General features: G+C 38.6%; 1 protein-coding gene across 2 annotated transcripts in view; it reads left to right on the forward strand.

Annotated features, from left to right (window-relative positions):
* Positions 1-1,521: 1,521 nt before the first annotated feature.
* Positions 1,522-15,508, forward strand: part of Cfap54 (cilia and flagella associated protein 54) — a 210,157-nt gene continuing 196,170 nt past the window's right edge. For both annotated transcript variants that reach the window (XM_074084168.1, XM_074084170.1), the window contains exons 1-4: positions 1,522-1,892; positions 10,040-10,145; positions 12,371-12,514; positions 13,773-13,944. In XM_074084168.1, coding sequence (XP_073940269.1) covers positions 1,585-1,892; positions 10,040-10,145; positions 12,371-12,514; positions 13,773-13,944 — 730 coding nt within the window. In that variant the 5' untranslated portion in view covers positions 1,522-1,584. The remainder of the gene's footprint in view (positions 1,893-10,039; positions 10,146-12,370; positions 12,515-13,772; positions 13,945-15,508) is intronic.

The raw sequence follows: 15,508 nt of genomic DNA on the forward strand, positions 1-15,508 counted from the left end.
TTGACAGGAAAGTTTTTAGCCATAATTACCTGCCACAATGAGCAAAAATCACTGTTGTCTTCCTTCAAAGAATACTAGGGTATAGTACAGATAGCATATTAGACTAGCCTTACGAATTAGCACAGTCCCACAGAGTCTGCAAGAAATTAGGTCAGAGCTGAAAACACTCAGGCTGTAGTCTAATAAGCTTCTTAATCATAAATGGGAAATCGGGCTCACATGGTGTTAGGGTCACAGTCTTTGAATGTGAAAGAAGTGGTAACAGTTTTCACTGTTAGAGACCTAGTTTTTGAAGCCATCAAATACCTCTGGTTCTTAGATAATTTTTGGCACTGCATAATTTATAAGGAAGGCATGTTCCCCAGTAGTCAGAACTCAAGCTATAAATTAATAAATTTGATTTTCACTGTGGCCCATGATATGTAGGGAAAGAACTTCCCTTGCCACTAAGTATTTCCTTTAAGGCCTGTAGTTTGTTCATTAGAAGTAACATCTCCTGAGATCCCTGTTTAAAAATGGAAAAGTACTCTGAGAGTTGACATTTCAAGTCATGAGTTAACAGCTCAAGACATTACTATGCATTAGTGTCAAATAGTTAAGGTTGAGTTAAATGGACATTAATTTAGAATATAGTGATAATGAGAATAAGGTTGAAATGTAAGTAAGTAGATGTAATCATAATTATTAGAGGCACAGACATAGTTCTCATAGTTGCAGACCTCAAAGGTACAAATAGAAGCTAATGACCAGTGGCAGGCACTTGATTTTTAATTTTTATATTACTGGAATCATAATATAGAGCTATCTATCTATTCGTTTATTTTGGCAGTCCTGGGGTTTGAACAAAGGGCCTTACATTTGCAAGGCAGGTATTCTACCACTCAAACCACAACCCCAAACCAGGTCCTTGATTCTTAAACTGCTTGTCCTGGAGTTTCCCAATTTCGATTTGATTAATAAGCTTCAAGCTTATTAACCAATATAGCTAATTTGTTCTGAGTGTGGGCTTTGGAGTCACAAGACTAGGACCCGGTCTCTGACACTGCAGTTTTACTCTGACCTTGGTCAAATGATTTAACCCCCACTAAGCTTCCAGTTCCTAAACTGTGGAGCACTTGAGACACTAAGAGTACCCTAAGTTGTGAAGTTGTTTTGATGACTAAATGGTATAAAAGACACTATGTTTCAAATGCTTAGGAAATGCCTGACACAATATTAAGTGATTAAAATAGAAAAAAAAGTATAGCCTGGATTTTTGATGGTACGATTTCCACTCCACCATTGGCTACCTCAGTTCAAAACCTTTCCATTCACGATTTCCACTCCACCATTGGCTGCCTCAGTTCAAAACCTTTCCATTCTCATTTCATTGAGCGGTGCCAGTGGACAGCAGGACAACCTCCAGAGCATCCTTACTTTCTGGACTCCTTTTTTTTCTTCCTTTGCCCTCTAGGGGTCGCTGTGTTTCCCGGAAGGCGCGCCGGATGCTTGGTTGCCGCGATACCGTTGCCAAGCAACCGCGTGTACATACACACGCTCCTGGCCGGCGGTGGTCAAGTGAACGTGGCGGCGCCGGGCCTCAAGATGAACTCTCCCTCTGAGGCGTCGCCCTCTTCGGTATCGCCGCCTGAATTGCCACCCACTCCACCCCCGACCTCGACCGCCGTTTTGAAGTCGTCCCTGGATTCGAAGACTAGCTCCTCCATCCCACTGTTCCGCTGGTCGTGTCCCGAGGAGTCGCTGCCCATCGCCGCTTTTTACGGGCCGTTGGACGCTAAAAACCCGCTGCTCTCCTCTTTCGAGAAGGAGATCCGGGAGTTGTTAGGTTTTATCAAGAAAAAGAAGGCGTTAGCGACCACGGAGGAGCAGAAGCATGAATTCCGGCGGCGTTGGTAAGCCCAGGCCGGGCGCTGGGGAGGGCGCCGGAGGAGGAGACTCCCCCGAGGAGGTGCAGGTGTGACAGGTGGAGATCGTCGCCGTGGCACTGAATCCTTCATTCCCGCTACATGTCACATCTCGGCTTCCTGCTCAGGTCAAAATAAAAATCAACCCAGACACGTTTCCTAACTCCCTGGTTTTTGTTCTCCTCAGTGCCTCCTAATTGCCAGTCTAGGCTAATCATTTTTGGTTCACTACAGGGTTTCACAACTTTCCATTTTGTGGATATACAGGTTTGTATTCCAAGACAAAGGAATAACTTTGAGGTGGCTTAGGTTCTTCAAAGAAGTTGTTGATACCAGAGTTATGACATCCTGTGAACATGTGCATCTAACTCTTGTAATATTGCAGTTAGGATTACGGAAACTTTTCCCCTTGGGTTTGTGACTCATTCGGCACATCTCCTTGCTTTGTTTTTGTTTTTTATTCTATCACCATGTTACTACTATGAACTGCAAGCTACCTATTTTTAAGATTCTTTCCTGTTTATGTTATCCTTTTTCTTGGTCAAATACATTGCAAAGTGAAGAGTTACAAATGTAGACAAATGGCAAAGAATACCAAAATAGTGAATGATTTTAACATACGCATATATTTAACTTGTATTTTTGTTTGTGTATATAATATGAAGAAATACATTTTAACTTACAAGTATTATTCATTCATACATCTAACAACTATTTACTGAGCACTTACTATATATCAGTACATTTCTAGAAGATAGAAAAACATTAACAAAAAGTTAATAAAAATCCTTTCCTCATGAAGCATATATTTTTGTGAGTATAGTTAGCTACTAAACAAACATGGAAGTACAGTAGTCCCCTTCTCCAGGATTTTGCTTTTTGTGGTTTAAGTTACCTGTGGTCAACTATGACATGAAAATATTACATGGAATGGCTGGTGGAGTGGCTCAAGTGGTAGAGCACCTGTCTAGCAAGCGTGAGGCCCTAAGGTCAAACCCCAGTATCACCAAAAAAGAACAAAAAGAAATATTACATGGAAAATTCCAGAAATACACAATTCTGAAGTTTTGAATTGTATTCCTTTCTCAGCAATATTGTCTTGCTCCATCTCACCTGGACTGTGACTCATCCCTTTGTCCTTACTGTAGACATAACCTGCCCATTAATTAGTAGCCGTTTTGGTTATCAATTGGACTGTCATGGTATCACTGTGCTTGTGTTCAAGTAACCTGCATTTTACTTAATAATGACTCCAAAGTGCCACAGTAATTATGCTGACAACTCAGATATGTCAAAGAGAAGTCATAAATTCTCTCTTTAAATGAAAAGTGAAAGTTCTCAATAAAAAGAGAAAATATTACATGCTGAGGTTGCGTCTACAATACAGTAAAATATTTTGAGACAGATACTGTATTCATATAACTTTTATACAGTGTATTGTCATAATTGTTCTACTTTATTATTATTTTTAATATCTTACTGTGTTTTAAGTAACTTTTATCACGGGTACGTTATGTGTGAGTAAAACACAGTATATATAACGTTCAGCACTACCTGTGATTTGATGCATCCCCTTGGGGTCTTAGAATGTATCTCCTGAGGTTAAGGGATCCCTGCAGTAAATGCTAGAGAGAAAAACAGACTAGGGAGTGGAACTGGAAGATATCAGATGAGTGTTGCAATTCAACATGGGGTGGTCAGGGAAAGTCAGAAAAAAGCGGCCTTTGAGAAAGATGAGGAGGTGTAGAAGCAATTGATGAGAACTTCTATGCCAGGAGTAAGCCACACAGGGAGACTGGCAAGTCTGAAGGAGCTGCGGTAGGATTACGATGGTGAGAAGAGTAGGAGGGAGGTAGATGGGGAGTTTAATTTTAGTGAGCTATAACTCAACATATTATTAGGTGGTTGGACATTTGAATCTGGAGGTCAAGGAAGATACAAATTTAGGATTCATCAGCCTATTAATGATATTTAAGTCATGACATCTTATGAAATAGCTGAGAGAGGAGTATGGATGGAAAAGAGAGGAAAGAACTGAGCCCTGGGACAAGTAGAAGTGAAAAGCAACCACAAGGGATGAAGAAGCAGTGGCCAAGAAGCCAGGAGGAAAATCAGTAAACATCTGGTTGTACTGGAAGCAAAGAGAGAAGCTGTTTGAAGGAGAAGGAATGATCACCTGTGGCATGTCCTGCTGATGAGCCAGGTAAAATCAGAACCAAGAATTGACCAAGGAGGAGAGTGTAGAGAAAAAGCCATTTTGCTGGGCATGGTGGTACAAATCTGTAGTCCCAGCATGCAGGAGGCTGAGGCAGGAGGATTCTGAGTTTAAGATGAGCCTGGGCTACATAGTGAGATTCTGTCTTAGAGAAATAATTGATCAAGGACAGCACATTACATACCCAACCTATATTCATGTATGTATGTATATATATGTGTATATATTTTTTCTTTTTTTAATTAAAAAAATTTTTTTGGCAGCACTGGGATTTGGACTCAGGGCCTCATGCTTGCTAGGTGCTCTCCCACTTGAGTCACTCTGCCAGACTCTTTTTGTGATGGGCTTTTTTCCAGATAGGGTCTCACAAGCTATTTGCCTTGGCTGGCTTTGAACCATGATCCGCCTGATTTCTGCTCCCGAGTAGCTAGAATTACAGGCATGAGCCACTAATGCTCAGCTTATACATGTATATTTAAACAGTTTCTGTGTTTGTACTTTTTCTTTTTGTTTTTTTGCAGTACTGGGGGATCAAACCCAAGTTTTCATGCATGTTAGGCAAACACTCAACCACTGAGCTACATTCCCAGCCCCTGTGTTTGTACTTTTATCCCCCCATTTTCACTACCAACAGTTTAGTCCAAACTACCATTTCACTTTTTCCTAATGTCCCTCTCTCTCACAAATCCTCCATTGCATAGTGTTCAGGGTGATCTTTATCAATACTCAATAACTCTCCTCTAAAGCCTTTCCATTGCTTTTAGAATAAAATTAAGATGCCTCCTCTGATATCCTCCAGAGTTTGGGGATCTGGCCTTGCTTTCCTCTTGTCTGTGTTCATCACTTCTCTTGGAACTTTATGTTAGCTGTCTTTTTCATCTGAAAGTTTTTAAAATATGTGGCTCCATCTATTCTTTCAGGTCTCAGCTTAGTTGAGAGACCTCAGCTTAGTCTCCTTAGAGAGATCCAAACCTGTGTAATTCAGGTTCACCTATCAATTTACATTTTTAACCTATTAATTTTCTTATGTATTGTCTGTCTCCTATATTAGAATGTAATCTCCCTGATGATATGGAATAGTGTCTTTTTCATTACTCTGTCTACAGGACCTAACCTGGGGATTGGGACATAGTAAACACTCAATAAATGTTTAGTATTGCAAGAATTCAAGGGTTATATTATCCCTGTATTCCCAGTAATTGTGAATGTCATATGTAGCAAAGTAGGGCTGGGTCAATCTGTAAGGAAAGTATTTATCCCATCTTTAAGTAGACTATGAGATATGAGATAGTCACAAATGTTAAAGATTGACCTGGACCTCAACAATCCAGTGTTTCACACGACTTCAGGATTATTTATGCAATAATTTTAACTGAGTGTCTGCTATGTGCTGGCACTGCACTTGTTACTGATTGCAGAGTGGTGAACAAAATAGATATAGGAATCTGTGCTCATGGAGCCTACAGTCTAGAGAGGGAGGTAGACTTCTAATGAATGAGTCATTAAATCAACATACAAACAACAAGTCTATGAAAGAAATAGCTGCTGAGAGCTTATTTATGCCAAACATTGTATTAGACACCGGGGATGGAGCAGTGAACCAGACAAAAGTGCCTGTCCTCTTGGAGCTTATATTCTAGAGGAGACAATAAACATATCAAGTAGATATACCTTAAGGTAACCTAGAAATTGTTGAAATCTAAGGTGAAAGAGAAGGGAAGAGATTACGGGGTTGGAAACAAGTTGTGATTTTCAATAAACTGGTTAGAGTAGATTTATGACACTTGACCAGAGGCTGAAGGAGAATACAGTAGCAACTTGCTTTCAAATGAATGGTAAGGGAGGTGACAGTAAGCTAGGATTAGATGACCAGGCAAACAGAGGTACATGAGGGGAACAAGCATGGAAGAAGATCCTTGGCAGTAAAGAAGCAGGTTCTTTGGAGGAGCAGACAGAACCATACTTAGCAGAAAGGTACAGTGGTGAGAGATGAGATTAGAGGAATGGAAGGGCTTTGGAAGGTTTTAGAAGCAATTTAAAGAGTTTGCATTTATCCTAATCCACTTGGAAACCCTTGGGAAGTTTTCAGTAAGAGATCAATCTTATGCAATTCTTGTTTTAAAATATTGTTCTGGTGATAATGTTCAAATGGAGCAAGAATGGTAGCATGGAACCAGTTAGGAGTCCAGGAGGTAGGAGTTCTTTTATAATATATTTGACAGATGGTTGTTTTTAAATAAGAAAACTTGTTTCTTCTAAGTATAAGAATTCCCATCAGCATAAAAATTCACAGTACCTAAAATATAATTTTGACCAAACTGACAATGTCATTAAATAAAAGTTTGATAATATTTTTAAAAGTATGCTTTCATCATAAGCACATAAAATTTAGGTATTCCACTTATATAGTTACAATTTTCTATTTTAGAACATTCTAAATATCAAGTAGCAGATATAATCAATCAGCAATGCAAAGTACACTAACATTCTCTTCCCCTTAAATGATGTACATTCTGTAGTGTGTATTATGTATATATTTGTGTATTCATTATGTAAGCCATTCCTAATGAGCAACCTTAACCTGAACTTAGAATTCACCAAAAACCCCCTTTTTCTTATTATATAGTCTTGATTGATTTAATGAAGCTGGTATTTTTCTTCTATGAGTAATAAACCTAGTCATCGTTATCTCATCTGTAAGATTTTGAAGAATTATCTATTTCATTTACATAATTTAAGAATCCTAGCAAGACTGGGTATATTTTAAAAATTCATTGTATCCTAATACTGTGGCATTTTGTGAAGCAGCAAATGAAAGTTAAAAAGAAAACAAAAAATGAATGAAGAAAATACCTTTCTCTTTTTAAGCTTCTATGGGTTATATTTGCCACATTATTTATGTGGCATTTTAATTGCATATGTTTTAAACATATGTTTTTCTAGACCAAATATTATCAATCAGTATATAAAAGTGCCTTGCTCCCTTCATTCAATCAGTGACTCAATATCATTTCATTACCTAAATGAATTAATCGACAGGTTTCTGCAGAGGTTGCTTCATTAATATTCTAACATGTACATCATAAGTGGTAAATTCAATTTTAGTCCTTAAGTTTAGATCCCTGTCTGTGTTAGTCAGCTCAGTCTGCATTAACAAAATACAATAGACTAAGTGGCTTAAACAACAGAAATTAGTTTTCTCACAGTTGTGGAGGCTAGATGTCCCAGATCAAGACTTGTTGGGGTTGGTTTCTGCTGAGTGCTCTTTTCCTGGCTTGTTGAAGACTGCTTGCCCTTACATGGTCTTTCTCTAAGCAAACATGGGGGAAAGAGGGAGAGAGGGAGAAAGGGAAGAAAGGAGGAAGAGAGAGAGAGAGAGAGAGAGAGAGAGAGAGAAGAGTTATGGGGGAGAAAGCACTGTAGTCTCTTCTTGTAAAGGTATTAACCCTGCTTTTTGTTTCACTTGGTAGAAGGAAGCATACCCATAAATGGATTGACTGGATATTTGAGCCCTTGAACTATTTATAGAGAAGAATAAACTAAGAACAAGAAAAATATTCTCTAATCATTCATTTATTTATTCATTCTTCCTTTCAATAAACATTTATTGAGTACCTGTATATATTAGGTATTCACTACTCTTGTGGTTGGGCAGTGAATATTTTACTTGTCCTCAGGGATTTCTTTCTTCCTTCCTTCCTTCCTTCCTTCCTTCTTTCTTTCTTTCGTCTTTTGGGACTAGGGTTTGAACTCAGGGCTTTGTGCTTACAAAGCAAGTGCCCAACTGCTTAAGCCACACCTCCAGTCCATTTTGCTCTGGTTATTTTGGAGATGGGAGTATCTCTTGAAGTATTTGCCTGTACTGGCCTGGAATCTTGATCCTCCTGATCTCTGCCTCCCAAATAGCTAGGATTACAGATGTGAACTGCTAACACCCAGTTTGTTATTATCTTGGGGTTGTTGTAAAATGAAATAAAACAATAAAAAACTATACGTAGAAAAACCCAGAATATCAGGCACAATATTGAAGAAGAAGAACAAAGTTGGAGGACTGGTTGGGTATGGTGGTGCATGTCTATAATCCTACCACTCAAGAGGCTGAGGCAGGAGGATCTCAAGTTTGAGACCAGCCAGGACTATATAGTGAGATCCTGTCGCAAAAAGAAAATAAGACAAACAAACAACAACAACAAAACAAAGTTGGAGGGCTGACACTGCCCAATCTCAGGACTGAAATAATGCTATAGTAATCAAGACATTGTGATATCGGTGATAGAATAGACAAATAAATCAATGGAACAGAATACATAGCTCAGAAATAAAATAGCTGACCTTTGACAAAGGAACAAAGGCAGTACAAAAGCAGAGAAAGGAGAGTTTTTGCAATAAATGGTGCTGGGAAAGCTGCATGGCCACATGGCAAAAAGAAAAAGAATCTAGACACAGACCTTACACCTGTTACAAAAATTAACCCAAAAAGTAACATATTTAAATGTAATATTCAAAACTCCTAGAAGATAATATAGGAGAAAGTCTAGATGACCTTGGACTTGGTGCTGACTTTTTACATGTAGTATCATGAAAGAAAGAACTGATAAGCTAGACTTCATTAAAATTAAATTTTTCTGTTCTGTGAAAGACACTGCAAAGAGAATGAAGAAATATTTAAAAAATTGAGAGAATATATTTGTAAGCAACATATCTGATAAAGGAATGTTACCTGAAATGTACAAAGAATTCTTAAAACTTGACAATAAGAAAAAATCAACCTGTTTTTAAAAATAGGCCAACGATCCTAACAGACAGCTCCTCCAAAAGATATACAGATGGCAAGTAAACATGAAAAGGTGCTCCAAATTATGTGTCATTTGGAGAATGCAAATGAAAACAATGAGATACCCTACACACCTATTACAAAGGCTAAAATCTAGAACACTGCCAAACACCAAATGCTAGCAAAGATGTGGAGCAACAGGGATGTTCATTTATTGCCAGTGGGGCTGCAAAATGGTCCAGCACTGTGGAAGACAGTGTGGTGGCTTCCTACAAAACTGAACAAACACACTCTTACCATGTGATCCGGAAATTGTGCTCCTTGGTATTTACCCAAAAGATTTGAAAACTTATATCCATATAAAAACCTACACATGGGTATTTATAGTACCTTTATCTATAATTGGCATAACTTGTCCTTCAGAAGGTAAGTGCAAAAATAAACTATCGTCTTTTCAGACAATCTACTGTGAATCAGTGTTAAAAAGAATTGAGCTATCAAGCCATGAAAAGACATGGAGGAAACATAAATGCAGATTACTAAGTGAAATAAGCCACTCTGAAAAGGCTACATCCTGTATGACACTCTGGAAAAGACAAAAACTAGGGAAATAGCAAAAAGGCCAGTGGTTAACAGATGGAGGAGGGAGGGATAAATAGGTGGATCACAAAATATTTGTTTTTAGGGTAGTGAAATTACTGTCTGTCATAATGGCGGATGCTCACACCCATTAAATGTGTACCAGCAAGAGTAAACCTAATGTAAACTACAGATGTTGGGTGATAACATGTGTCAATGTTGACTCATCAATTGTAAGAAATGTACCACTCTGGTAGTGGGTATTGATAGTGGGGGAGGCTATGCATGCTTGGGGGGTGAGGGAGTATGGGAAATCTCTGCATTTTCAATTTTGCTGTGAACCCAAAACTGCTCTACAATATAAAGTATATTTAAAAATGCATACGAAGGACTTCAATCAGTGTTTGGCACACAGGAAGCGCTAATTTTAACTATAATTACATTTATGATTAATAATCAGTAACAATAAGGCACATTAGAAAGCACAAGTTTTAAAGGATTTCTTGCTAATTAATTGAGGTTTCCCACTGATTTTGAAAATGTCATTTCATTTTATGATTTCTGCAGTGCCACCACGTTGTTTAATATCTGGACCAAATACGCCCCCAGGCTGCCAGCTGACTATTATAATGAAAAGCTTCTGAAGGTTGGAGATAGCCTTTGTCAAATGAAAGTAAGTGCCTCTGGAGTAGAAAGCCAAAACGAAACTCATTCGGCCAAACGATTTGTATTTGTTTTTCTTAAAAAATACATGAATACATAAAAATTTTAATGAAGCACAGTAAGGAAACGAGTGTTTTCTTTTTAATTTCATGTTGAAATTCTCTACAGGAGAGATGTCCCTGCAGGAGGCTGGCTGGAGATGGGGAAGGCGCTCAGCCGGTTAACAGAGGGTGTGGTAGGCCCAACTGCAGGAAGTGCTGAGTCATCATGTTCCTACCTTACACAAAGGAGCCCAGACACCACTTCCTGTTGTTTTTCACATGGTTGGCCTTACCCAACCTACAGCCCTTGTGGCTACTGGCCTTGCTGTTGTGTTGTCCAGTTCCCAGTTGTCCTGTTCTAATGGCTTTCAGCTTCTTTTGAATGTTTTGCTGTGTTTGTATGTGTTCCTTATAGGTCCTGTTTCTTGCTCAGTATTGTATTCCATACTGAGTTTGCAACCTATTTTTCAGTTCCATAATAATTCCTAGGTCTTGAAATGCTATGTATGGGTGGGCTTAGTTTGGTAAGACCATAACATGATTGGGTTTTCAGTTAATGAGAATGTGAATTTTTCCCATAAACTCTGGCATAAGTCCAAATTATTCTGAGTTATATGAAATGTTGGACAAAGAGTTATTTTATCCAAAAGGACTTTAGGCCAGGCAGGTACGGTATTCAGTGTGGTCTCAATCTTCAGTTTCTCAGCTTAATTTTCCTCCTTTATTTCTTTTTCCTGGACTTTCATCTTTTTGGTTTGTGGAAGAACTTCCATAATAAAGAGCTAAGATCCATTTTCCTTTGCTAAAATTAGAGATAATCTTAGGTTTGTATAAGTGGACCATGGCTCATTGAAACTTGAAAATATAGGGTTTGGACAACTACAGGGGGAACTAAAAGGCGACCTCCACCTTGTAAGCTATATCCGTGCGTACTGGAGGAACAGTTTTGGAAAGAGGCCACTCTGTCTTTATGATCTACATCAGAGAAGCTGGCAATATAGGGTTGTCAGGTTGGTTGAGGGAAGAGGAAAGAGAATGTTAGAAGTTGATAAAGCAAGTGGATGAGTTGTAGCTAAGAATTCAGAGTGTTTCTGATAGATCTAGAGATGATATTTTAAAATTTAATTAAAGGAACAAAGAAAAAGTTCTATCTACTTTTCACTGATGGAAAAGTTGTTCATAGAAGTTATTTATAATCCTGAAAATGAACTTTAGTTGTTACTTACTTTGATTTGTAGACTGTCTTTGTTTTAATTTTAGTTACAGCAAAGATGATTTTATAGAATATTCTTGTTTTTAATCTATTTGAATTTATTATATCAATCAAGTTAGAATGGCAAAGATTCAGCATTAATTAGTGAGCAAATAACAAACAGATCAATAGAAATATGAGCAAAACTGTTTGACTGTGGATGCCTCCCGTGGGACTAGGTAGCTGGGTTAGCAACTCATGTCCAGGCCAGGCCAGTGGCTTTTCCTGGAGACACAGCTGCAGAGAAGGAAGCTGAGGAAGAGTTGCAAAGGAACTCAGCTTTAGAGTACTGCTCACATCTTCTGCCCGAAAATCTCTAGGTCACCTGTGCCTCATGGGTGACAAAAGTGAGGCATCTGTCTCTGTAGCAAGACTATGCATCTCCCTTTCTGGGTTGCTATCATCTGGTAATGTTGGATTTGGGGGCTTGGATTTTGAGTATATGTAACTTTTGCCACACACAGCACCAAAGTTAATATTCTCCATTGTAATTATGATGGCTCCCTATCACAGTAGGCTTGGTATGTGGACAATTGAATGAAATAATGCTTGTAAGTTGCATAGTGCAGTGTCTGTCACATCATATGTACTTAGAAAATGGTGGTGGTAATAATAATAGTAATAGAAATCCACATTGATATTAAGACTCTATGGAGATTAATTAGCTTATCTTAAAATGATATTTGAAGCTGGGCATTGGTGACTCACACCTGTAAACCTGGCTCCTTGGGAGGCTGAAATCAGGAAGATCAAGGTTCAAGGGCAGCCCAGGCAAATAGTTCTTGAGACCCCGTCTTCAAAATAACCATACCAAAAATAGACTGGAGGTGTAACTCAAGTGGAAAAGTGCCTGCTTTGCAAGTATGAAGCCCTGAGTTCAAACTCCAGTCCCACCAGAAAAGATATTTTTAAAACTTTAACCAAGTCCTCTTTTTATTTTAGGAATACAAACTGGCCCTTTTGCAGTGCTATGGAAGATATCTTCAGCAGTTCAGTACCAGTTTCGATGAGAATCGAGCAGATGTGAATCAGTTCAAAATTGTCTTTTTTCCAAAAGGCGTGGCAGATGAAACTGCTGCTCTTACCGTAAGTTGAAAGAAATAGCTAAAATAGCTCTGATTTATGATTAGTTATGCAATATATCCTTTAGTTGACAGCCACTAAATGCCTTCATGGCTTAGATCTGGCCATGTGCTATAAGTTGTATGATACGTGCTCTCTGTCATGGATAAGAAAGTGAATTTACTAAACTTCCTAACAGTGCTTTGGAGATTGTGTCAGTGTGTCACTCATTCATCTAGCAAAGAGTATTGTTATTGTATGAATCATCTTCTTACAGCCTCAGTACAGCCATAAAAGTGGAACTATTATGCCTTTTTAATAGATGATTAAACTGAAGTTTATTAGAGATTAAGAAGCCGGCCTAGCCCACTCGAATCTGTGTGTAGGGTTGGAGTTTGAACCCTGGTCAATCTGATTCCAAATCCGTGTTATTCCGAACTTGGTGATTAGTCAGAGTCTTGGAAGCAGCATATGGTTGGTTAATAGCAGAGGACCTCAAGGCATGTTTGGGGGACCGCTGAACAGTTCTGTTTGGCTGCACCTCAGGTACATGAATGAGAATACTAGGCAATGCAAGGTGATGCCCCATGGGAAGAGGAATGAATGCAAAGGTCTCACCTAGCTTTCTTGTAGGTAGCATCTGCCACCACCTTCTGTAATTCATTTTTCACAGTTTGTCAAGTTCAATTTCTAAAGGATAATTCAGAATTGTTTTATTCCACTGCTCTTTGGCTAAAGTTCAAATTCCCTGCAATGACACAAAACATTGTCCATGTTCTGACCCTGGGCCACCACAATAGTCTCATCACATAAGACATTCTTTTCAGGGACCACTGCAGCCTCCTTAGGCATCTCTAGCACTGCACGTACCTGGAACTCTTTCCCCCTGTCAAGAGCAGGTGCCATTCCCCATCTTCCAGTCTCTCTTGCCTGGCTGAGTGTGGCAAACAGAGCTGCTCAACCAACCTTGGCTGGATAATTATGTAAATGGTAACAATCACACAGGGATTCATAAAAGGTCAGCATACCATTGGGTGACTTCACAAAAATTGATTCAATTCTTTAGTCTTGGTAATATAATTTTTTTTGCTTTATAATTGCTTTTGACTAAGAAAAACCGTGCTTAACTAAATGTGTGACTTAAAGAAACCTATCATGTTTCTTTCTGTGTTAATCTATTAAACTAACAAAATGTAATTGTTTCCATTTTAGGTTTTTACATTTTGAAAGATGCCTTTCCTGAGTTGTATAAACGTTATTTATATTTTCCTATGTGTTTCAGTTTCATGCTTTGAGTAGGAAAAATATTTGCAGCTACCAGCTGGTGTGTGAGAGTGACGTAAACCTGCAAAATAAGGGGTCCGTGAGGGAGTGTCTGCACATCCTGTCGTCCTTACGGCTCATCATGCAGGTGGCCCTCCCCCAGGAGCACCTGTGCTGGATTATTTTCAATGGTGTGTACCAGCATGTTTTATTTCTCATTGAAACGTCAGGAAGCTATTTAAATCTCAAGTTTGATAGTTAATGGATTACCTTGTGATTTCAAGCATATGCATCTCATAACAGGATGATCACAGTTGTTTTTTCAAATTTACATTATATTTTAGTTTGTCCTCACAGGTAGGGACTTACATATATACATATATAAGTATATATTATATAAACACATTTTATATATGTATACATGTAGTCCACTGAAGGAAGGGTCAGAGGCTCTGAGGATAATCATTTTTCAGTGTATAAAAAGCAAGGCCCACCCAGGTGTGGTGGTGCACACCTGTAATCCCAGCATTTGGGAGGCTGAGATAGGAAGATTGTAAGTTAAAGGCCAGTGTGATCTGTGTAGCAAGACCCTATCTCAAAAAAGGAACAAAACAAGACAAAACAAAGCAAGGAAGCACAGGTGATAAGTGGGGAGTATGTAAGAGTGGAACAATCATGTGACAGCTGCATATCATCCATGTGTAGGTCCTCTCCTCAAAGATGTTGGCCATAGCAACCTCTTCTTCTACTTGTTTTTGAGGGAGGAGCTCTGAGAATATACACACACAAGTCTGTATATATACACACAAAAATACAAACGTGTGTAAAGAAATGACTCAGGCAAAAAATGCAGTATTTGTTTTTCACCATTCTAAGTTGCATTGAATCACTTATTGTATTGTTCTCTGAATAATATACCCTTCTTTTGGTGGTGCTGAGGATGGACAATATATATTTGAATAAAAAATAACAGTGACAGTGTGTTTGATGTACATAAGACCAGGGCAAAATAACTCCAAAGAAAATATCCTGAATTTTCCCTCATCCCATGGCAACTGAAAGTTTATTTTCTAGCCTTTTCCTTCCTCACCCACTCCAAGTCATGTTTTGACATTTAGATTGAAATTAGATTTAACCTTTCCTGCCAGAAATTAGGATGGTTTTGATGAGATTTTTTTGGACTGGTGACTATTAAACTTTTGTGCCTGATCATCCTCAAGAGAACCCTCAATTCCCTTAATTCCTGCTGCTATCTTTGAACCTAAATTGTTCCCACATTTTGGCAGGGGTAGATGGAGCAGGAGCAGTGACTGTGCTCAAGAGGCAGTGAGGGACTCAATGGCTGGGCCCTGTGGTTGAACCTGTTTTGAAAGATGGAAATGGTGCAGCATGATTCACTGTCTTTAGTCCTTTTAAAATCAGACACATGCCAGGCTTGATAGTATAAACCTATAATCCCAGCACAGGGGAGCTGACACAGGAGAATGGAGAGGACAAGGCCAGCCTGTGATACAAGTTGGAGGCCAAAGAAAAGAAAGAAAAGAAAAAAAAAAAAAAAGCAAGAAAGGAACACACACACACACACATCCCTCTAATGTTCTTTAAAAAAAAGAAATGATTACATGAATTCTGTATCTTTTATACCTTTTTCCTTTATCCTTCTTATTTATATACATGGTCTTGTGCTCTAGATTTTATTCTGTTTCCTAAATTTTCCCAGTTAATATTATGGTTTGAGAACCTAGCCAGATTCCT

This window comes from Castor canadensis, chromosome 8 (assembly GCF_047511655.1).
Source record: "Castor canadensis chromosome 8, mCasCan1.hap1v2, whole genome shotgun sequence".
Lineage (NCBI taxonomy): Eukaryota > Metazoa > Chordata > Mammalia > Rodentia > Castoridae > Castor > Castor canadensis.